The sequence below is a fragment of the Pseudonaja textilis genome, chromosome Z (assembly GCF_049901715.1).
Source record: "Pseudonaja textilis isolate UNSWEBS1 chromosome Z, rPseTex1.2, whole genome shotgun sequence".
Lineage (NCBI taxonomy): Eukaryota > Metazoa > Chordata > Lepidosauria > Squamata > Elapidae > Pseudonaja > Pseudonaja textilis.
Window position 1 is genome coordinate 35156175 of NC_142008.1, and position 24331 is coordinate 35180505.

At 34.1% G+C, this 24331-nt stretch overlaps 1 protein-coding gene across 1 annotated transcript in view; it reads left to right on the forward strand.

Annotated features, from left to right (window-relative positions):
* The window catches only part of HDAC9 (histone deacetylase 9), a 455657-nt gene that overhangs the window by 327690 nt on the left and 103636 nt on the right, over positions 1-24331 (forward strand). Inside the window, exons 19-21 of the mRNA XM_087917383.1 lie at positions 4089-4196; positions 22672-22727; positions 23003-23090. Coding sequence (XP_087773509.1) covers positions 4089-4196; positions 22672-22727; positions 23003-23090 — 252 coding nt within the window. The remainder of the gene's footprint in view (positions 1-4088; positions 4197-22671; positions 22728-23002; positions 23091-24331) is intronic.

The following is a 24331-nucleotide window of genomic DNA, read 5'->3' on the forward strand; positions in this document are numbered from 1 at the left end:
TGATTCCAGGTTATCTTTCTTCACATAAATTCCTACTTGTGCTCTGTAAAAGAATGGCCTCAAAAAAGTTTTAAATGCTGCAGGGTTTAAATGAAATTCAGCACTGGAATATATTAGATTTCCTTTAGTTCATATGAAATGTTATGCCCAGTTGTTACTATAAAATAAAAAAGGTCTGAACATACCAAACTTTACAGTAAAGTCACGTCTGATATTTGTTAAACTTCACTTCAATCAATTTTGGACAGTGATTTTGATTTGCCTTTGTAACTAGACTTTTGCATTATTGATCTTGGACAGTAAATTCCTTGTCATTTGCAGGATTCAACATTCCTTGCTTATTTCCCACTTATAACTCCTTTATGCTGAGCAAACTTAGTTTCAGTTTGTGTGGAACAATCCTTATATTTGCCTCTGTCCTCTTTCATGTAAATCGTAATATTCAGGACTGAAAGCAGAATATATTTTGGGTGGGGGGACATGGTTGAGTTTAAAATTGTTTCCCTTGTACCTTTGGACCTTTCCCATCAGTTCTGAATCCAGGAGAAAGAAGAGTCCATTCAGACTTTGCGTCTATCTTTCTGCTTCATGTAAGAATACATATTAAAAGTCCTGGTAGATAATTCTCTCGTGCTTGATTACATCCAGTGAAGGTTGATTTCTGTGGCAACAGAATAAAAGGTCTTTAATCTTATATAACAAGGTTGCTCCTATATTTTTGGTGCATTGTACTTTAAGATAATGTATGCCTTGCCCCATATATGACATACCACATAGCGGTGTAGATCAAAGGTCTAGAATCAGAGGTCAAAAACTCTAGACCAGGGGTGTCAAACTCAAGGCCCCGAATCCAGACCAAGGGGTGCTTAGATCTGGCTTAGTCCATGGTGCCTCTGCCAGTGAAAACAGAGCTCAGGAGGGCTGCAGGTGGCCCTTCTGAGCTCCATTTTTTTCTGGTAGAGGTTTGCAGGAGATCATTATAGCAAAAAATGGAGCATGTAAGGGCCAGGCAGCCCTCCAAGCTCTGTTTTTGCTGACAAAGGGTTGCAGGAGGCCCTCACAGACAAAAATGGAGCTCAGGAACCCATTTTTGCTGGCAGAGATCTTGGGCCACCACAGGCACCCCCACAAGACAAGCAATGTCAAACTGTCCATGCCCCCCACCCCCTCCAAGGTCAAACATAATTCTGATGTAGCCCTCAATGAAATTGAGTTTGATACCTCTACTCTAGACAATAGGTGCAGTTCCATGTTTGTACCTGTTATTTTGACCCCAACCCATTCCTGGGAATGTGCCTAAGGCTAATTTTTCAACTTTTAAAAATATTATATTATATTAAGACTTTTTCATTTTGTCAGCTATTCTAATTGTCTGTTTAAACTTGTTAACAGTTTAAACTGTTCTATACAATTTAAACTGTTAACTTTTTAATCTTAATTATGACATGTTTTCATTATCTTATGTAAATATTTTAATATGCATAACATTATAAGATATTTTAAAGTGTTTAAATATAATCAATAAATCTGTTGTGTCATATTTGATTTTAGGTATTTCTTTCCTGTAATAAGTATTTTTGTGCAAGTACTCTTCATCACATCTTTTAATCAATAGTAAACAGAAGAATAAAAGCAGATATTCATAGACACACAGATACATATATGAAGAAAGAAAAGACATAAAAGGAAAAATGCATTTGTTAGCAACATTAGTGGTTGCAGAAAAGAACACACCACAAAGAGTAACAGTTGGGGAGTTTTATTTTGCCTCTGGCTCTGTTTTGATGTATGCCAGTTATATGCTGGTTTCTTGTGTGTTTTTAGTTCAATGCTGGATTTTTCATCAGATTTTATGGTCCTGTTTCATAATGTCCATGTGTTAAATTGCTGTTTAAACATTGCCTCCAGCAATTAAGATAAGATTCTATTTTTATTTTTTAAAAAACATGCTGTGAAAGAATTGTTCAGGAATTGAAAGTAGTGTTTTTATTTTTCTTCTCATTTCTTTTATTTTTTGTTAATAAACACAGTAGAGTCATAAACTGAAAAATTTATATCATGAACTAAAATAGAAAGTGTAAATGTTTTCCATAAAATCAAATGAAATGTAGATTCCATTTGAAAATATAATATTTAATATTTCAGGAATTATTATACCCCTGAGCACTTTTTCTATATAAGACCATTTAAAATATCAGTATCATCTGAACTTTGCAATAATTACCTCTGAAGGCATTCTAGGAAACTTTCATAAGATGATTTCAGAAGCCACATCCCAATTCCATTTATTTTTATTTATTTATTTGATTTGTCAATCGCTTACAAGATAATAGATATAAGTATAAACATGAGTAAGAATACAGGAAATAATTACAAATAAATGGGGACAATAGGACAGGGACGGTAGGCACGATGGTGCACTTATGCACGTGCCTTAAATGCATATTTTAGAGTGTTTGCAATACATTTATGAGAATATTAAAAGTATTTGTTCAGGAATCACTAAGCTAAACATGTTTGATTCCTTCATTATTCAAGTGATGGGAGAAAATATGACAGGACATTAAGCTTTTGTCATAACAAAAGGAATTGGTAAACACATGTGAATGCAAAACAGAGGTTGCCAGAAGCAACACATGGGTATGTAACATTGCTGGTATCATCCATAGGTTCTGAAAAATCAAATTAACATTCATTTAGTAAAAGTGGCTAAAATTTCAGATCTCCAATTTTCCCAAGTTTTGATGTTCTAGCCTGAAAAACTAGAAGAGTTTGATCTAGAATGCAAGGCGTTTAATAATGATTTTAAAAATAAGCTTAGATAGCACTATTTTAGGAGACTTTGGCCATTTGTTAATTTTTGTAACACCTTTGCTGTTGTAAAAAATTGCAAGTAGTACATAGTGTCTGTAAAGATTGCCAACAACTGGTGATAAGACAACATTTGGATTAACCTAGAATAATCATTATACAATACTTAAAAACAAAACTGTATTCAGGACTATATAATAATAGTATCACAGTGACTCATTTATCCTATAGTTTTTAAAAAATGACTTGGAATCATACTCTGACAATATATTAGAATATATTCAAGAAGATTATGTTAGCAAATGTATATATCAGGTTCACCTGTTGTTGCTTCAGAAGAACAGGATACAATAATGATAATTCAAACAAATTATCATTAGTGCTTGCAGAACAATATATTAATAATTTTAACTAATATCCTGAGGAAGGTAACACCCAAGGAATTTTCTTCTTATGGCATAATTGCTTTATTATCCAAAGACACGTTAATTACCTGCATTAACTGATTATGCAGTTCAATAGAATACATTTGCCTTACCATGAATGTTCTCATATGTTAAACTGCTTGACATTTTTTTCTTGGATTTAAAATATATTTTATTTCAGGATCATGCTTTATAAATTGCTTCTCCATCTTATTTTTTAAATGAACTTATTCTGTAATGATCTTTTTGACATATTCTGTAATAATCTTTTGACAGTCTATACATTGCACTGTTTTGTTCTGCCCTTTGCCAGAACTTCAAAGGACAGACCAGGTATGAATATAAATATGAATACACATTATGCCCATACATGCATGCACATACATATATTGCATCTCTGACTAAAGCCTGGTATCTTCTAACAAATTCATACAACTAAACCAGATCTGGCCTATGTAATACCATTTGTAATGAGAAATCTAAACAGGGAATGGCAGTGAGGCATGACAGGAATGTGTTTCCATTGGAGAACTCAGTATAGAGAAAAAGTATAAGCAAGCTCATGTCCAGAAGGCCTTTTCAGCCGGCCAAGACGGAAGACTAATGTTATTGTACATTTGTTGTCACTGTGCCAGCCCTCCCTCACTGTTTTCTCTTCTTTTCTTTTCTCTTTCTTTCTTTCTTTCTTTCTTTCTTTCTTTCTTTCTTTCTTTCTTTCTTTCTTTCTTTCTTTCTTTCTTTCTTTTCTTTTCTTCTTCTTTTTCCTCCCTCCCTCCCTCCCTCCTTCCTTCCTCCCCCCTCTCTCCTCTCTCTCTTTTTCTTCACCCCCCCTTCTACTAACTGTTTGCTCAGGTGGACAGTGACACCATTTGGAATGAGCTGCATTCGTCCGGTGCTGCACGCATGGCTGTTGGCTGTGTCATCGAATTGGCTTCCAAAGTAGTCTCAGGAGAGCTGAAGGTGAGGTCTGGGTTGCATTGTGTGTGGGAAAACTAGGGGAGAAGCTGAAAGCAATGTTGTTCTGGGATTAGGGGGAGGGAAGGGAGAAAGAAGTATGGAGAAATATAGAAGGTCACTAAAGAGAGATGATCAAAATGGCCTTGTTTGATAGTCAGAGGATTATTCTGTTATTTCATCAAGGACAGAAGATTATACTACATCAATTTCATCCTTATCATCAGTATTATTGTTGATATTATTATTTGTTATCATACCACATAATTGTTTACACAATCATTGTCCAAGTGAAAATGACTCAGAGGATGTACAGATCTGGCATGCAATTCCACAATTCCCTTTTGAACCTTTTTCTTTTAATCTTACGGAGTTTTTAAGTACAGCTTCAAAATGCCACCCAAAGTGAAGAAAAGTAAATAATGTCTTGTAAGCTTTGAAGAAAGAATGATATTGTTGATTAGATGGTTAATGATGCAAAGTATGCCTTTGATAGAAATGGTCTCAGAGCTAAATTTCTGAGTTTCCTTTTCACATGATTTGAAAAGAATGAGGTATAAATTCTGATTTATTGCCAGTCTAAACAATTTAGAAAACCTACCTGACAGATGCTAACATTACCTGATACTTTAAAAAAAATCTATTTAGAAATTTGACTTTCAAGGTGTGTAGACTGAATACTCAGATGCACCAAGCATTACTTGTTGGCAACATAATGGTTTACAAACATTTAAGCCAAGAAGATTGGATTTCTCATAGTAAACATATTCAAGAAACAAGATTTACAACTTCCTCAAGGTACATAGTTTAGCTCAGGGGTGTCAAACTCAAGGCCTGATGGATCTAGCCCACGGGATGCTTAAATCTGGCCCATGGGGCTTCCCTGGAAAGAGTGAAGGACCAGCCCACAGTGCCTTTTTGCCAATGAAAATTGGAACTCGGAAAGGGTGCAAGCTCTGTTTTCGTTGGCAGAGGACTTCAGGAGGCAGTTGTTTAAATGCACTTTATTTTCTTACAATTTTTAAAATAGATCTGGTCCTTATGTTCATTTTTGGCCATAAAATATGTCACAGGAGAGGTATAACTGCATCCAACATAGCATTCTGCACTTCATATGAAATGTCTATTAGTATCATTAGCCTGTTGTAAATTTTGATGCTTCTATGATGAACATGTCCAGCACCGCTATGGCTATATCACTTTCTATTGTCTCCCACTGTATAATGTGACCTAGGTACCCTTCAGATGTATGAACTTTAACTTCCAAGATTCTTAGCAGTGGCTCCAATAATGGGGAATGTTGAAGTTGTGAAAGGTACCCAAATTTGGGAAGAAAAAAATCATGCTTACCACTCCAGAAGGATAGAAGAGGAAAAAGTAAAATAGCAACCATAGTTGCCAACTATGACATCATTTTACAATCTAAAGTGAATATATTTGAAATTATTGTAAACTCAGATAGCACTTGCTTTAAAAAATTAAATTCTTGCATGAGCGATCTAGTTGGAGATTCTGAATATCTAGTTGAATAGATGCTTTGCTAGTCTTGAGGAAACCTTGGGCCTATTTCTGTCACAAATTTGGGCACCATCCCGCATACCCTGAACTATATAAAACATTTGCTTAAATCTTTATGATTTCAAAAAGACAAACATGGCTAGATTTTTCTCAGCAGTGACTGTGCTGGCCTTGGGTGAATCATAATATTTCAAATTCAATGCATCATTTTTAAAAGACATAATAATGTCATATTGCATTGTAAGAAAATAAAATGCATAAAACAGTAAAATACAGCATGTTGTAAATAAATAGGTTATGGAAAGCATGTAGATCTTTCTTTTCAACCCAAATAGAAACTGTTATAAGGTGACTTGAAATAGGGTGTGTGGTTGCATTCAGTTTAAAGGACTTTGAATGGAATTTTCTTCTCTGCATCTCCTGTCTAATCCAGCCTATTTTTAAAACCATTCTTTAAAATCAGCTTCTCCCTATCCTTTCCCACTTCCCAATTTCTGATCCTATTCTGCTCCATTTTTTGAGTTAACCTGTTGGCAATCAGAAACACAGACAGAGAGAATTCCTTTATGTCAATCTTTCCCACTTTATGCTGTTGTAAAGAATAAAAATTACATTGTAAGTATCTACTGTGCATTTTCATATTTTAACCATTATGCAAACAAATTAACGCTGGATAATTTTATCTAAATATTTGCATATATATTGTACAATTGTCTTTGTGTGGGTCTTGAAGAATTGCTTTCAAAGTAATTTGTGCTGGAAATCTGTTGTATATACTCTGAGCTGTCATGGTTGCCAGGTTTTCCCCAAAAGTCTGTGATGCAGATCCTTGAGCATTTTCAAAAGTTATGCCCAATATGATAGGATACACCTAAAGCAATTAGTTTCATCTCTTTTAATTTAAATTAAATTAGTAGGGAAATAAATTGAAATGAATATTCTGTTTTGGTCTGACATTTCCCATTTCTTGGATCTACCCATTTTGTGGAGTGCAGCATTGGCAAGGGCACTCAGAAGCAAAAGTCTGAGGCGAAGAAAAAAAATACACTACATTTTAATTTAATGGTAAATTAAAACATAAACACCTGAAACCTACTTTACTAACTTACTGATTTAACAACTAGTTATTGTTACCACAATATTTGTTTTTCAAGTTCTTCACTGTTGCAGGAAACCATCATTTAATTGGAAGCTACACACAGAATGCTGAAGGCTTTAAAATAGGGAGAAAGATTCATATGCCTTTCTCTTCCCTTTAACCATAAAATTATTATGACGTCACTTTTTAAGGTTTATATGCCTACCAGAAATGTTTATTTATTTAGAGATTGTTTCTCCTGTATTTTAATGGAGCAGTGCTTTTCTGAAAGTGAAATTAAATAAATAAATGAAAAAGAAAATATAATATTGAAATATAAAAGGCAAAATAAAATCAATATAGAATATTATGTTAAAATGAAGTTAAGCACTGCCAGGGATAAACTAATTCTATTGGTCTGCAGTAAAGGACAACTTTTTATTTAGACAATTAAAGTTTTGACTGGATCCTTATCAATTGCTTAAAAGCAGTAGAAGAAATAGACAGAAAGACAGGCAGATAAAAAAGTTGGTAGATATAACCAACCCTGGGAATTCTATTATCAGGACATAAGAAGGATGTCCTGATAAGGCCACTCCTAAAACTTCTGAAAATCTTACTAGTCTGAATGACATAAAAGCTGACATTTGGGCAAACTGATCCATGCTGTTTAAAAAAAAAGTGTGTGTGTGTGTGTGTGTGTGTGTGTCACAAAAACTATTTGAAAAATTTTCTAGAATCACTAAAGAATCACATGCTTCATTTGAGCAATTCTGTCAAAAAACTGGTTGAGTATTTTATATAACATGCAGAAATGCGTATCAGTTTAACTTATTTATTAGGCTTAAAAGATTTCATGTTTCTATATTTTTTAAAAAATAAATTGAAGTTGGTAAGATGAACATTGTCTATCCTTACCTGTAACCACTACACCTTTCCTGATGTAACATAATTTGAAAGTACAGTTTGATAACAGTTTATTAGACATACTTTATGTGCAATTGACAGCCAAGGTTTTCTGCAAGACCTTTAGTGCTTATCTTGGTAGATTTACGGTGCCTTCTTGTTGTGCTTTAGTAGTTAGCTCTGTGTAATGAAGGCTTTAAAAACAAAGTTGTCAGTCATCCTAGTTTTGTATGGATGCTTGAAGTAGCTGCAAGAAAACAACATATATGGTATGAATGACAGAATTTTGTTCACCCATATTTATTTGCAATCCATTTGAAGAAAATCTAAAAATGCTATGTAAAACATTGTGTAGAACTTTATTTTGTGGATGGTGGTGGAATATTCTTTTCAGTCTTTTAGGCTGAATTATCACATTATGCTACATTGTCACTTATTCAATATTTATGCATGTATTTGGGTACTTGCTAACATATATATTTCATGTATGTTCTTCCTTCTCATCCGCTTTGTTTCTTTTGCATTTTCCTCCCTCTTTCCAAATTTGAGTAGGCTCACTAGTAGCACAGTGAGAACTGAGAAACAATTTCTTTGAGGAAAAAGATGCTAATTTCTTCAAACAATTTTTATCAATATCACTGAGAGGAAAACTTTAGTCTTTTTCCTGAAACTCATTTTTCTCACTTTCTTGCATTCTTCTCACTTTCTTGCATTCATGCAAAGGATGAAATGTTTGTTGAAAACCTGATTATGTATATATTGCTTTCTAGACATCCCAACTACTAAGAATATACAGAAAACCTAGCTATCTCTATTCCAATAAATATACAGTAGTACCTTAGTACTGAACTACTTTGAAACTAATAAAATTTTGGACTCAATGCATTTTGATGCAAAAATTTTATCTCATTACAATAGTTTATTTTTTACTCAACACACAAACCAGAATTTGTCAGTGTTGGCTACATTATTCCTCATGGAAAAAATTTGTTTCATACTCGTTGTTTTTGGTACTCATTGAACCTTCTGGACCGAGTTAAAAATGAGAACCAAGGTGCCACTGTATGAGGAAGAAAATGATCTACCGTATTTCCCCATGTATAAGCCACCCCTTTTTTCCAAAATTTTCAAGCCCAAAAGTAGGGGGTGGCATATACAAAGCAGGTACACTTTTATACGTGAAAATGCATAAAATAATAAAGTAGGAATAAACTGGTTTTCCAGCAGTATGATATACTTTTTTGTAAAAATTGTACGTGATGATACGATTACGAGTACGAGTACGCGATAGAAATGCATACGCTAGGCATCGGCCTGAATGCTTTCCTACTCTCATTCTGATGCGTAGATTGCTAGCGCGCCTGCACCGCTTCGGCATCATGACCGAAGTTGTAGATCTAGGCGTCGAATTTTGTTTCTTTGTAAATTTTCTTTCTTCATAACTTGTTTCTCTAATAAAATATTTTTTTCAAAACTTCACAGTCCAAAAATTGGGGGGGTGGCTTATACAAAGGGGGTGCTTATACATGGGGAAATACGGTAGATTCTTTATAGATTTATTGGAAAAGAGGTAGCTCAGGCTTACTCTACATATGGGCTGTCTAGTTTTCAGGAATGCAATATATTCATAATGATCAAGTTTTTAACAGACATTTCATGCCTATTCTAGTGAGATCTTGGAGTTCAAAATTTTCTTTGCTTCTTAATTTTTAAAATGATCATAAAAGAATGCATACTAATTTCCTGATTTTGTTTTTTAAAAACATTGAACATGGGAAAGGGGTGTTGAAAAAGAAAACATGTCATTTTCTTAAAAAGAGATTAGCAATTAATTGTCTTGCAAATATTAGATATATTCTAAAATAATATTAATCTGATAACTGATAAAAATCGACTAGAAATTGATTGATTGCAATGAGATTGATATTAAGGGTTTAAGACTGCACTAGATATTGGCTATCTAGTTGGCTAGCTAGAGCATTGATTTTCTTGCAAATCCATTTAGGGTTTTAATAATTAATCTAGTTAACTTATCCTTCTATATATAGTCATAAGCTACCTACCAATAATTTCACAGTCTACAGTTAACATAACTATTCATCACAGAGCATGGGGAGATTTAGCTGCAGTCACAAAAGTATTGCACAACTGAAAAAAAGATTGACTAAATTTTGAGCTGTGTTTTCTGCTAAACATTCTGCAAAGCTATGCCATAATCCATAAAATGACTTGGAAAATTTATTATTTAAAAAAAACAGTTTATGAGTATACCCCTGCCAATGTATGTAAATGTCAATATAGCAACCAACTTGATAACTGATTTTAAAATATGCAAATATGATTGAAGTACTGAATCTGTAGCTGTAATAAAACATCTTTACTTTCCATCTGGAATCTCTTGTGAACTCTTTAGTCTTTTTATTGTTCCTGGCTAATGGACAAAATACCAGCTGTGAAATTGTAAAACAATATAGCCTACTTGAATCACACTTTAAAAAGAGCTAGCAATTACTTATTTTTGTAACAAAAATGTCATCTACATTTGAACACAAACATGAGCAAAATGATTAATCAAAGCTAAGTTTTTTCTCTTGTTTGGTGAAGGAAATGAGCAGATCTTTAGCATAAAAAGGACATTTAAGCAAGACCCTAGATCATAGGGCAGAAATAGCTGTGAAAAGTGGTAAAATATTTAATGGGGTTGTTTTATCTTTATTTTAACTTTAGGCTCTCTAGTGTAACATACGTTTATTTCATATTATTTACAATGATGCTGTAAATAATTTAATTCTGCATTCTGTTTATGGGAATTTCTGAGTTCAGTCATTATGTATTAATACTCGATGATCTTACACAAAGCAGAACAAAAAAAAATGAGTTTTTCAAATTTCTTATTATTTTGTACAGAATATTTATCCCCTTCTCACTTTTGTATAAAATTCAAAGTGAAAGATTTGGAAGAGCTAAAAAATTGTTTCACGGTTTTGTGACATTTTGGTTGGCTCTTACAATAGTATTTCTTGACTTATATTTGGGACAGTTAAGGCCGTAAAGCCAATCAGTTAAAATAAAATCTCCAACTCAGTATTTTTTTAGTTTTCCAAAGTCACATATCCTGTTACTTTGGAAAAAAACAAAGTTGTTAATTCACTGGATAAAAGAGAAGAAAATATACATTGATTCAGGGAAAGGGAATTGGGGATGAGAATTGTTCATCCAGGTCACTATGCAACTTCCCCAGATTTTTATTTGCAGGAATGGTTTAATCAACAAAAATAAAATATATCCTTCCATTTGATGAGATTGATAATCAGAATTATGAGTAAAGACTTCAGGATGAAACAGTTGTAGTAAAAATAATCTATATAGCATTGCTATATAGGTTCATTCTTTAGAATACAGAAGAATATGTTTTATTTTGGTTTTATTGGTGTATAGACTAAAATCTCCCAAAAGTTATATTTATACCAAGATTATCTCAAGACATGCACACATGTACACACACGAATACATATCTATTAGTAGTCTACTACGTGCCAAATAGCAATAGTTTTGAACAGAATTTGGTGTCCATGCTGTAAATCTCAAATGATCTGTCAACTAAGAGAATAATATTTTACTTTTCTGAGTAATAGGTTAGTAAAGGCATTATTATATTCAGCTGCATAAAAAGATCAAACACAATAAGTAAAATTGATTCTTTCACAGAAAGGTGGAGAGCAATATATATTGATCCTCTTTTTCAGTGAAAATAAATAATAAATAAAATAAATAAGGATTTCAGTGCATTAAGGAATTATAAGATTGTTCTGAACTAGCATCTAAAATTTAACAAGATTGATTTGAGATTAACATTGAGTGGCCTAGTGGTGAAAACACTTGCCTCTTGCTTGGTGGATAGTTCTACCTTAGGTAGCATCAGATATTTCTGTCTCAGAGCACAAAGGAAAAATATCCATGTAGCATCAGAAAGGGCATCCAGCCAGTAAATTGTTAGTTTCATCTAATTGCCCTAAATCTACACTGAATAGGGACTACAGAATTGTAAAAAGAAAAAAAATGAGATAAACATCCTAAATATTGTATCTACCAAGTTTGCAATGTCCGATGGCTCCCAACATGCTTGGTAATGGACTATATCCGTGATGGCGAACCTATGGCACACGTGCTGACATTGGCATGCAGAGCCCTCTCTGTGGGCAAATGACCTGTCACCCCAGCTCAGCTCTGCCGCACATACACACCCACCTCCAGCCAGCCAGCTGATCTTTGGGTGTCTCCATGTATGCACGGGTGCGAGCCACATGCAGGGGGAGGGGTATGTGTGTGGGAGATGCACACATGTGCACAGAGGGCAAGACATATGCATGGGGGACACACACATGCATGTGCAAGTAGCAGGGGCATGCATGGGGAGTGCATGCATGCGGGATGCAAGTTCATTTCATTTTGGGGATACACATGTGCTTTGGGCACTCGGTGCTGAAAAGGTTAGCCAACACTGGACTATATGTTTTGTTTGAGGTTCCAGCTTCCATGTTCAGCATCTGGAGTAGAAAGAGCAATCACCATAGTAGTAGTTTACTCAAAAGTCCTGATAGTCTAGATTTTAACGTGCAGAGAGGATTGTTCTTGTTGCTAACATAAGAAATCACTTAAGAATTTGAACTACTATCTGAGAAAAATGAGTATAATTTATTGCAAGGCATATTACAAAATGATATGTTTATTTCCAAACTGAAATAAAGGAGGCACCATTGAAATTATGAGGACAAATCTTGTGCATTATTTAAGCTTTTTGATAGCATTGGCAAGTAAATTCATGTAACTTCACCTGAACTCCCTTTTAGGTTTAATCTTTTTATAAGAAATACCTGTGTGGAAGATACCTTCATACTTGATGTGAAAGCTTTCTTTACAAAGTTCTCATAAAGATTCTATGCTGGAAATAAAAATGCAAAGATTTCCTCTTCCTTTTTTGCATCTTGACTCATTTTCAACCTTGTATCTCAAACCCTGTACTGCTTAAAGCCTTCTCATGAAAGTTTACAACATATCAGCACGGCTAATATTTTGGAAATATTATTTGAATTAAAATATATGCGAGAGAAAGGTGTTCTGCCTGAAAATTCCAAAATTTTCAGGTTATAAATTTTTATTAGTTGATAGCCAAATAAAGATTGGGAAGGGAACAAAATCAGTCTCAGGATGTCAGATTCTGACATTATCAGAAATATCCATTTGTGCTGAACCAAAACAAACATAGATTTCTTCAAACTCCCTCTTCAAAATGATATGAATGGGTTGCCTTTTTGGTAGACAGGGATAATTTAACTAAATTAAAATAGTTTGAAATGAATATCCTTGAAAACTAAAACTGTAAGCTTTCCTGGGATGGTTCCTTTTCATATGTCAGGACTGATCAAAATCAACATTTTTTTTTGCTGCATCCAGTCATTGTTATTCTGATATTTGCTATTTCAAGGAACCATGAATGTAACATACATTTGCTTTTTTCACATCCATTTGAATCAGTGAAGGCTTCAGAATAAAAGTCAAATACCCAGAAAAGATCATCCAAAGTATCTATAGATCTTAAAAACATCCAAAATGACCAGGTCAGAGGGTTTCCCCAAAATATAATATATCTAATATTATTTTGCTTTGAACAATTGATCCCATGATGCTAGAATAATTATTTGTATTAATCTACAAATGTTAACTATACTGAAGTAGTTAAATAATTAAAAGGTTCAGACAAACTAGTCCTGCATTTATAATGCTCTATTTTTATCTTTTAGAGTCATGGAAGAAAACATAAAGTAATAAAAAATGATGGTATAATTGTTCACTGGTTTGAAACTAGGAAGTACATGAAAATGCTAGTGTAAGTTCATAGTAGGCTTAACATTTGGAAATAAAGATCTCCAGAATCCTTCTCCCAATATCAAAGAAAGAGCAGATCCAGCCATTTTTCAGTATTTCCCCCATTTATTTTGGAGCTCTGGTAGCTCAAAAAGGGTTAAATACAGCTTCTGTAATCAAAAGTCACTGCCCAAGTTCTAGAAACTATCCATCTGTAAAAGCAAAGACAAAAATGCAATTTTAATGGTCTTAGTTTACTAGAATAGAATATAATTCTTTATTGGCCAAGTGTGATTGGACACACAAGGAATTTGTCTTGGTGCAAATGCTGTCTAGCAGATCATAAGTAGATGACACTAGCAGATCATAAGTAGAAGATATAGCCTGGTATCCACCCAAAGTTTGACTTGCCATGACATTAACCTACTGCATGTTCCATGGTGATCCTGACCAATCTTTTAAATATTTTAATTAGTTGGCTGAAGTGATTTTAAATCTCCAGAGTTGTGAAGCATATCTCATGTGCTTTTATGCTAATTATCTGGACATTCTTGAACTTCATACAAAAGAAGAAAAGCAAGATGATATTTAAGATTCATATTCTTGGAAAAATAAACGATGTGTCATGCATTCAGCACATATCCTAAGTGATACTTTCTTATTGTTTATTCCAATAAGCCAGTGATATGACATAAAATAATTCCTTTTCCTGCAGAATGAAGTATTTGATAAAGTATTGATGTGCTGTTTTTTCTTTAAGCATATATAGAGATTTTTGAAGCATTTATTTGTATCCTTGAAGTTTAGAACACACAAATTTAAACTTTTAATATAATGACAGAGACATGGATCTTTCCTCTAATGCGCATTACTGTCAGCTGGTTTAAAGTATCTTGGTGTCTGTATCTTACTGTAAACAAGTGTCTGTGAAAAAAAGCTTGAATTTATATTTGTTGGCTAGATTTTCAACTTATTCCTTGGTGTTAAATAGTCTATCTCTTGGGAATATTTTTGTTTCTTTTTCTGACCTTCACTCACTGTTCTGAGATCATTGTCTGATATTCCCTATTGCCCAAATTCTCATTACCATTGGTTAAGGTGGGACAACTCTGCATTAAATTTAGTAGTCATGAAAAATATTAGACTGTTGAGAAATAAATAATTGTGATTGGCACACATGTTTAAATTTGTTGAAGGTGGAAATATCAGGTTCTAAAATAATTATGTACTGGAGTTATATTCATCACTCTGTGCCCCACAATCTGACCTAGCAATTGACAAATATTTTAGAAGATTAGCCAGCAAACAAAACACAGTGAGTGTTCTATTGTAGATTTTAATTTCCTCTCATGATAGACTTTAAAAAAGAGGGGCCATTTTAGGTAGGGTTTATTTAACTATGTCCAAACTAATGGGAGACTAACAGTGGATATGCAAATAATTCCAATATTTTTCAACATATTAAGAAAATTAACTTGTCTATTAACTTACCTAACTTGCTAATTAATAAAAATAAGTATTCAAAATTTTGGCTGCTCTTCATCTAATCTCAAGAACCTAATGAATAAAGAACAAAGGCAAATCTGCACATTTGAATCATAAATTGTAGGCCTTGTAAGGATTTTGGAGATCTAGTCCATTACTCTTCTGGTGCAGGAATTCACTACAATCAGGATTCCGTTTTATTGAAATAAAACATTCCTGACTATCCAGCTTGTTTCAGTGCTTCTAGCAAGTGAGATTCCAAGTCTCTTTCATTGTTGAGCAGCTTTACTGTTACTTTTTTCTTCTTAATGTCCAACAGATACAATGATCATGTTTCAGATCTCTCCCATTATAATCATATAGTAATTGCCTATTCTCTTGACATTTTTGACCCTCTCACCTGCAGACACTTCTGCTCTAAGCTTCTAAAATCCAATATTTCAACTGTTCCAATCTTCATAAGTTTTGCTTCCAAAAGTACAGGCCTGGACTAAATTCCATATTCTAAATATGGTTTACTAAATAATGCAGAACAGGAGGAATCATAACTGCTCTCTTAGTGAAGGGAAAATAAATTTTTGGGAATAAGTCTTGTCTTCAAGGAGTATTTTAAGATTCAGTGCCGGATTAATTATAACACTATGAGTAACACTATGTGTTTGGAAAGTACGGAAATAAAGGACAAGGTAGAGTTAAGATCAGAAAGAACCACTGGAACTGGGGCAATGGCGAACAAAAGCTGATGGCAGAAATAAAGTAAAAGGTAAAAGAACCTTCTGCTGGTCTTCGCTACTCAGACCTGTAAATCTAGCCTGACTCCACCAACCCTGGCTTTGAAACAGTTCTCTTCCCTGGCAGCAAATGGAGCTATTGCTTGAACTGGAATACCAGGTAGACAGTAAAGGAGCTACTTTTTTGCAAGAAAGAAAGACTATTTAAACTTCTTCAGCTAAGACTTGTATACCAGACTTCGTTATGGGGTAGGATAGACCCAAAGGACATAAAGTACTACTGCCAAAATGGCTTATCCCTGTAGCTGGATTTTATCCCTTGATTTTATGGTTTAAAAGACTGTAGCTTCAAAGGGCACTATATTTGTCTTAAGCCTGCTTCCCTGAGAGCTTAAAAGGGGCAGGTGTAAACTAATTAATCTGTCTCCTATTTTTGATGTGTCCATTTCCCTCCTGACACTTGCGTCACCTCACTACTCACCTCACTGCTATGTTTTTGATCTTGACACTAGACATCTCTTGATGAAGCCTAAAGTTTCTAAAGTTGCTTTGCAGTTCATCCTCAGTTTGGGACCTCGCAGATCCAAATCTGTCTTCTTTTATGTTTGCTGATACCCAATATGCCTCTCCATCCTTTTGAGAGTCCTTGACTCAAAATATTTCTACTCTTGAGAATTATCTTCCTAGTATCTGCCCAATTTTTCAGCTTTATAAGATCCTGAACCTTGTTGTTGCCACCTAAGGCATTTATCATTCCCCTGTCTTTGTACATATTTGATCATTGTATTTTCTAATCTCTCATCCAAATAATTTATAAGCACAGTAAATTATGAAATGTCTAAATTGGAGTCTATTGAACCCCCCCACATGCTCCAAATTAAAGCCACAGGTCTGCATTCCTTGGGATACAATTGTTCAATCAAGTCTCATAGCTGATCCAAGATGCTCTAATCTTGTTTGATAGAATCTTATGGGAGACTTTACTGATTATTTTGCTGAAATCAAAATATACTTCTCTTACCTTCACTTTTGCATTGATTGTCTGTCAACCCTTTCTAGATGAGAACTGCATCTTGATGGATACAGTTGTGCTCATAAGTTTACATCACCTGGCAGAATTTATGATTTCTTGACCATTTTTCAGAGAATATGAATGATAACACAAAAACTTTTCTTTCACTCATGGTTAGTGTATGGCTGAAGCCATTTATTATCAGTCAACTGTGTTTACTCCTTTTAAATCATAATGACAACAGAAACTACCCAAATGACCCTGATCAAAAGTTTACATACCCTGGTGATTTTGGCCTGATAACATGCACACAGGTTGACACAAAGGGGTTTGAATGGCTTTTAAAGGTAACCATCCTCAACTGTGGTTTGTTTGCTTGAAATTAGTGTGTGTGTATGTGTGTATAAAAGGTCAATGAGTTCCTGGACTTCTGACAGATCCTCGTGTCTTTCATCCAGTGCCGCACTGATGTTTCTGGCTTCAGAGTCATGGGGAAAGCCAAAGAATTGTCAAAGGATCTGTGGGAAAAGGTAGTTGAACTGTATAAAACAGGATAGGAATATAAAAAGATATCCAGGAATTAAGAATGCCAATCAGCAGTGTTCAAACACTAATCAAGAAGTGGAAAATGAGGGGTTCTGATTAAACCAAACCACGACAGGTAGGCCAACTAAAATTTCAGCCACAACTGCCAGGAAAATTGTTTGGGATGCAAAGAAAAACCCACAAATAACTTCAGGTGAAATACAGGACACTCTGAAAACATGCGGTGTGGCTGTTTCAAGATGCACAATAAAGAGGCACTGGAAGAAAGATGGGCTGCATAGTCGAGTCACCAGAAGACAGCCATTACTACACAAATGCCACAAAGTATCCTGCTTACAATATACCAAACATCACAGAGACAAGCCTCAAACCTTCTGGCACAAAATCATGTGGAGTGATGAGACCAAAATTGAGCTTTTCAGCCACAACTATAAACACTACATTTGGAGAGGAGTCAACAAGGCCTATGATGAAAAGTACACCATTCCTACTGTGAAACACAGAGGTAGATCTCTGAGGTTTTCGGGATGTGTAGCTACAAAGCCACATGAAAGTTGGTTGGAATTGATGGCAAGATAAATGCAGTATGTTATCAAAAGATACTGGAGGAAAATTTGCATTCATCAGCCCGGAAGCTGTGCATGGGACGTACTTGGACATTCCAACATGACAATGATCCTAAACACAAGGCCAGGTTGACCTGTCATTGGCTATAGCAGAATAAAGTGAAGGTTCTGGAGTAGCCATCTCAGTCTCCTGACCTCAATTTCATTGACCCACTCTGGGGAGATCTCAAACGTGCAGTTCATGCAAGACAGCCCAAGAATTTACAGGAACTGGAGGCTTTTTGCCAGGAAGAATGGGCAGCTTTACCATCTGAGAAGATAAAGAGCCTCATTCCCACATACCCCAATAGACTTCAAGCTATCATTGATGTTAAAGGGAGCAAGACACTGTATTACGAACTGTGGTATGTAAACTTTTGATAAGGGTCATTTGGGTAGTTTCTGTTGTCATTATGATTTAAAAAGAATAAACACTGTTGATTGATAATAAATGGCTTCAGCCAATCACTAACCATGAATGAAAGAAAAGTTTTTGTGTTATCATATCATTCATATTCTCTGAAAAATGGCCAAGAAATCATAAATTCTGCCAGGTTATGTAAACCTATGAGCACAACTGTATTCTTAGGCAACCATACTTTAAGTGTAGTGTATACATGCATGTAAATATGCATAGAATGTTAATCTGAATTTATGTTTATTCTAGTTCGAAACAGAACACAAACTTTAAAAAAATATTACTTTTATTTTCAAGAGACTCATGCTCTTCAAATAAGTCTTGTGGACTATTTAGAAACTAGAGGGTGAAATTCTTCTGTTTGAGTGATTGCAAAAATTATGAAGTGGTATCCTACTAGATTTCAAAATAACAACCTGCTATTTAAAAGGCACATATTATAACCATTGTGCTATTATAGAATTCATAGCAAAAGTAGTTTTAAAATGTATCAGACACTATGATACACAGAAACTCTGTTGAAGAGTCATTACCTGTGAAATAACCAATTAATAGTTGTGATTAACCTGCAAAGAACTGGACTATGCTATGCTAAATGAACAGGAATATTCACCGAAATGGATAATTTTGCTTGGGAGTTGGGAATAGCAAAACAAACTAGCAGATTGCTTTGAGTGTGAATGAAGGATTAATAGAGAGTGATATGTTTCTGCCTGTCAGAAATGGTAATTAGACTGTTCTTGTGATGGACCAATCAGACAGAGTGGATAAATCTTAATAAAGGACGGTAAGAACTGTTAAGTTGCCCATCAATATTAGCTCTACATTCACAGAATGAATATAGAGTCTATGAACTATTTTGTGTATTTGAAAATCATCGTATTTTAAAGTTGTGCATGCTTTAGAAATGTTTAGCAAGCAGTGCTTTTGAATTTATAGAGTGGAAGTATAGCACCTCTTTGATATCTTTAAACCAAACTTCTATTTTTCATATTTCAATTAAGTCTGGAAAAAAGTGATGTTGCTTTAAGAGTTTCTTTGTGGAATTTCCCATGGAAGCCTACAAAAAATGTGGCTGTTTTAAAAAGTAGCAGAGAACTCTTCATGTGTGAGATTTGGACCACATTTTCTGAACAATTTTCTAAGAATACATTCCTCTATCCACAATAATTATCCACATATACAAATCCATACATATAAAGAACATGTGTAACTTTATATACACTATATATAGCTCAACATTTTTCTTTCTCATTCTTTCTGATGCAATCTTTATATTTTTATTGATGTGATACCAAAAAGTGAGAAAAAAAGCTAGGCAGTTCAATTTCATTTATGCTTTGAACATATTCAAGCATTTACCTTAATCTGTAAGCACTTAGATCTGTATAAACAATGACATTTTCTGTATCACCATGCTCCTTACTCACTCATGAGTAACTTTTTCATGCCTCCTGGATCAAGACTTGGAGGATGGAGACAGGCAGTTTTAAAATCCTGAAGTGAGTAATAATATTTGTATAATTCTAATGGTAGACATTACCACCATTAGGATTATATAAAAACCAAAGAAACCTGGATTTTTAATTCTGAAAGTGATTCAGTTGGATGACCTGCACACAGTAGTATTTATATTTGTTTGCAATAAAGTTTTAACATGTATTGTAAAAATACAAATTGAATTAAAATATAAAAGAAAAAAATTTAAAGAGTGCAAGAGAAAGAACAAAGAGAAAAGAGAGAAAGTAAAAGAGAGAAAAGGAAAAAGAAAGACAACAATAAAAAAGTGGCTTCCAACTGTCATCGCACAGAGCATAATCTAACATTATGACTCTTCAACTTCTCTTAAAATGAAAAGCAAATTCCTCTTCTTCCCATAACTTAATTCATATCTATACACAATCCAGAAATCATCTTTTCTATATTGGTTCAGCAAAAAGTCAGTTAGAAGCTAACAGAAATGTCATATTAATAATTTATCCCTAATCAAATGATTCAACTTCCACACCCTTTCCTTCTGTGCTTCACAGTTTTCATCTTTAATTTATTCCACTGGTGGCTCAGTATTTAATCTTTCAGCAATCTTTGGCATTCCAAAAATTTTTAACTCAATATATATTTCAGTCTCATTTATCACAAAATATTACTCCCTTAATAATATTTATGTATAGAATCAGTGAATGGTTAACAATACATTTCTTATCAGCAAAGAGTGTTTACATCTTTACTCTAAACCCTGAATTTCTGGTCATCATTTAGGAGTGATTGAACTGTACTTTGCTTCATAGTGTGCTGGGAAGGAATGGAGAGGTCTGAGTGGTTTGTTACAGAAATTGTTTAAGGCATTTGTAGAAAATCAGATTTTTCTTTTCATAACTACTTTATATGAAAACATACAAAATGTCCACCATGTGTATTATAAACTGTCTTTAAAAAGTCCAATAAAGTTGCAAGCTTTGGCAAGCTTCTAAGCTAGATTTATAGTATAGTGAAATATGGAATTTCCATCATTCTTTTTTTTTCTAATCTCCCCAATGACTTTTTTTTTATATGTGAGCGTTTATTTTAATGCAAAAAGGGAAATTCTTATTTTTGTGCAGCTGAATGTAAGCAAACGAACCTACATACCAAACAATTTATTGTCCTTTAGTTTTATATGGACACCTTGGATCTATAAATGATGTAGTCTTGATATGATACACTGTACAATTTTCTGGGATTTTATCATGGACATAACTGGCAATTTGCATAGTTCCAGAATTTCCATACTTACAATACGAATCGGCTGAAAAAAATAGTCAGCATGAGATTTCATGTATCTTAAATTGTTTAGTTTGAGAAACAACAACCTACACATAGATAGAAACTCCACATGATTATTACAATTCATTCAAAAACAGGTTCTAGGAAGTATATAGGATTGCAGTTTCTCTTGTGTCCCTTTCCCTGGGTTGCTTAGCTAAGTATTTTATGTAATAGCTGTTTTTTGATATAGCCTTACTTAGTCAGTGCCTTACTATGGAACTCGGCAAGCACACATGCACATGCATACAAATATTATTCTTGTGATTTCCCCCCTTCTGTTTATATTTGAAATAAATATTCTTGTATTGTGGCAATACTAAACATGGATACTAGAATATAAGCACTTTTAGACATAGAATTAATGGAAATAGAAAAATAAAGTGCTATAATTTGCAAATAAGCAAAAATGCATGGAATTGCCACAGGGATATTTGTAACATTGTAGAAGGTCAACAAAAATGAAAAAAAATGCTGTGTTTTGCAAGATAGCAATATTGATTTCTAGGGGCTTAAATGAAAGATCTAAGGTCATGTTGAATTTCAATGCTGTATTATCAGCAATCTTGTCAAAATAACGAATATACAATGTACATGCCGTGGTTTTGCTTGCTACTAGGAAAAAAAAGTACAAATTTCTGCTTGCACATTTACATTAGGGTTTGCAGATAGTAAATAATAATTTACTAACTATCCAAAGGCTACAAGCCATAATAATTAGAGAGAAGCCCCATATTCAGTGATAGTCTAGCAAACAAATAGCAGGTCATTATTTTCATGCCCTATGTGTCATATCTTATGATCGTTGTCATGCCTTTTGCATGAAACTTGGAAGACATCTAACTGGATTACTACTAAAAACAAAGTTGAACTAGAAAGGTTTTTGTATTTGTTACTTTAGTATCAGTATCTATCTATATATCTTGCAGTCCAAGGATGAAGAATGTATATCTCTCAAGACATAGAATGCTTCAGTCCCAGCAAGCATGGTCTGTATGTAAGAGGGGGATAACAGATTATTTTACTATCTGGGGAAAAGAAAGAGAACAGCAGTCTCACTCATCCCCTGTGGCAAAAGGAATGGAACTGGCAACTAATTTGTTCTTTAGCACTGGTGTAATAGAATGTCCACCACTGTCTTGAGAGTGTTACATTAACTTCAGTATGACCTAGCATGACCACATTTCTTTCCTCCAGCAACCTGTGATATTTATTTCCTGAAATGCCTAAAAGATAATAGAATGGTAGTTCAACAGCATTTGAAATACCACAGATGTTCCCTTCATCTTATATGAAAGATTTAACACTGAAGAGTGAAGGTATTGCTTCAGCATATTCCATGAAAGGTTAATAAAGACAGGAAAAGATGCATAGAAGTCTTAATAGAATGCAAAGAAACAAAAGCAATTTGCTTGCTGTTTGTTTGTTTTGCTCCATAAAAATAAGGAGCTACCCCCATCCCATTGCCTTATTCTTTTAAAATCTGGTAATTGAAAATATATCTTGTTCTTACAGAACGGTTTTGCTATCGTGAGGCCCCCAGGCCATCATGCTGAAGAATCAACAGCCATGTAAGTACCAGGGAATATTGCCCATCTTGGAGTGCTAGGGTTACTGGCAATCACCTGTACTGTGGGTGTCTCAGAGGAGCTCTAATTGTTAGCAGATGACTGAAAAGGCTTTCGAGGTATCCCAGAAGGAGATTTATGATCTCAGAGATCATATAGCTTTTTATAACACACATACACACACACACAAACACACACGCAAATGCTCCTAAACATTATTTATAGCTGTTTCCTGACCAATGTGCTTTATAAAATTTCTGTTCTTCTCTATTCCACAGGGGGTTCTGCTTTTTTAATTCGGTTGCAATTACTGCCAAATACTTGCGAGACAAGCTAAATATAGGCAAGATATTGATTGTAGATCTGGTATGTATTCTTGATGAGCATCATCGTTTTAGATAAAGGGGGGAAGAGAGGAAGGGAGGAAGAACGAAAGTGTTGCATTTTCTTCTATACATTAGTCTTTTCTGCTTTTACTACTTAGAAGTAATAAAGGTGTGCATTTTTCCTTTGAATTTGGGAACCCATTAAATTCAGGATTGCAGGACTGAAACCATAAACATGTATGTTTCACTCTAATGGTGTTAACTGCAATTTTAAAGAGAAAAGGGGTAGATCAGGGTGGCTTTTATGATTCTTAAATGAACTGATTCTTCCACTATTTCAATGACCTAACAGGTACCCAAGTTTATTTTTCCATGCAGGATATCAATTTGAAGTAGTTTAATTTAACTGCATGTTTTGGGTTTGGTAGCAAGTTTGATTTTCTTCTTTAAATTGATAATAATTTGGCATGTTTTGCAACAGTCACATACTTGAAACAGAATACCATTTTTCCCTGAAAAGTTTCAAAAACGTGTATATGAATACATGATGGCTTTCATGCAGAAATATACTATTGAATGGCATTTATGTTTAAAAGAGGTAATCATTGTGAATTAGTTTTATCTATTAATAAAAACTCAAGTTCCAAACAAATGGTTAAGTGAAATGCAGTTATCGTATGTCATCTTGTTTATATACTCTACTCATGAATTAATTGGGCTTTGCCTTCTACTTAAGCACCAACTTTATCTACAGCCTAAAGGAAAACCCAAAGGTTGATTTATGAACACCATTTTTGTTTTGCCTGCCCTTCAGGAGGAACAATGCAGTAACACTGGAAAAGCATAGGCAGGAAATAAATCTTGCCAACTAAATCTAACCTGTTACATTTAATTATTTTTTGCAGGTAATAAAAATTTAAATACAGTGTATGAAAACTGTGAGGTTGTGATAATCTAAATCTTACTACCAGAACTCACAAAATAATTATTACTATAAACTCATGAATTTAATATATCCAAATGTAATTTACACAGTTAAAGACCATACAAGAGAATTCAGAATAATATTTAATTTTAGAGATGTAACATGAGCATTTGAATTGTACACAGGAGTTCCATTTCAACCATCAGTAACAAACCAGCAAATAATGAGACCTTGAATGAATTGAAATTGATCAGTTAGATTCCAATATTACAGTCATCTTCTTCCCATGAGTACTTCGTTCCTTTTTGTCCCATAGAGATTTTCTTCTTTCTGCTCTCAAAAATAATGCCAGTTTC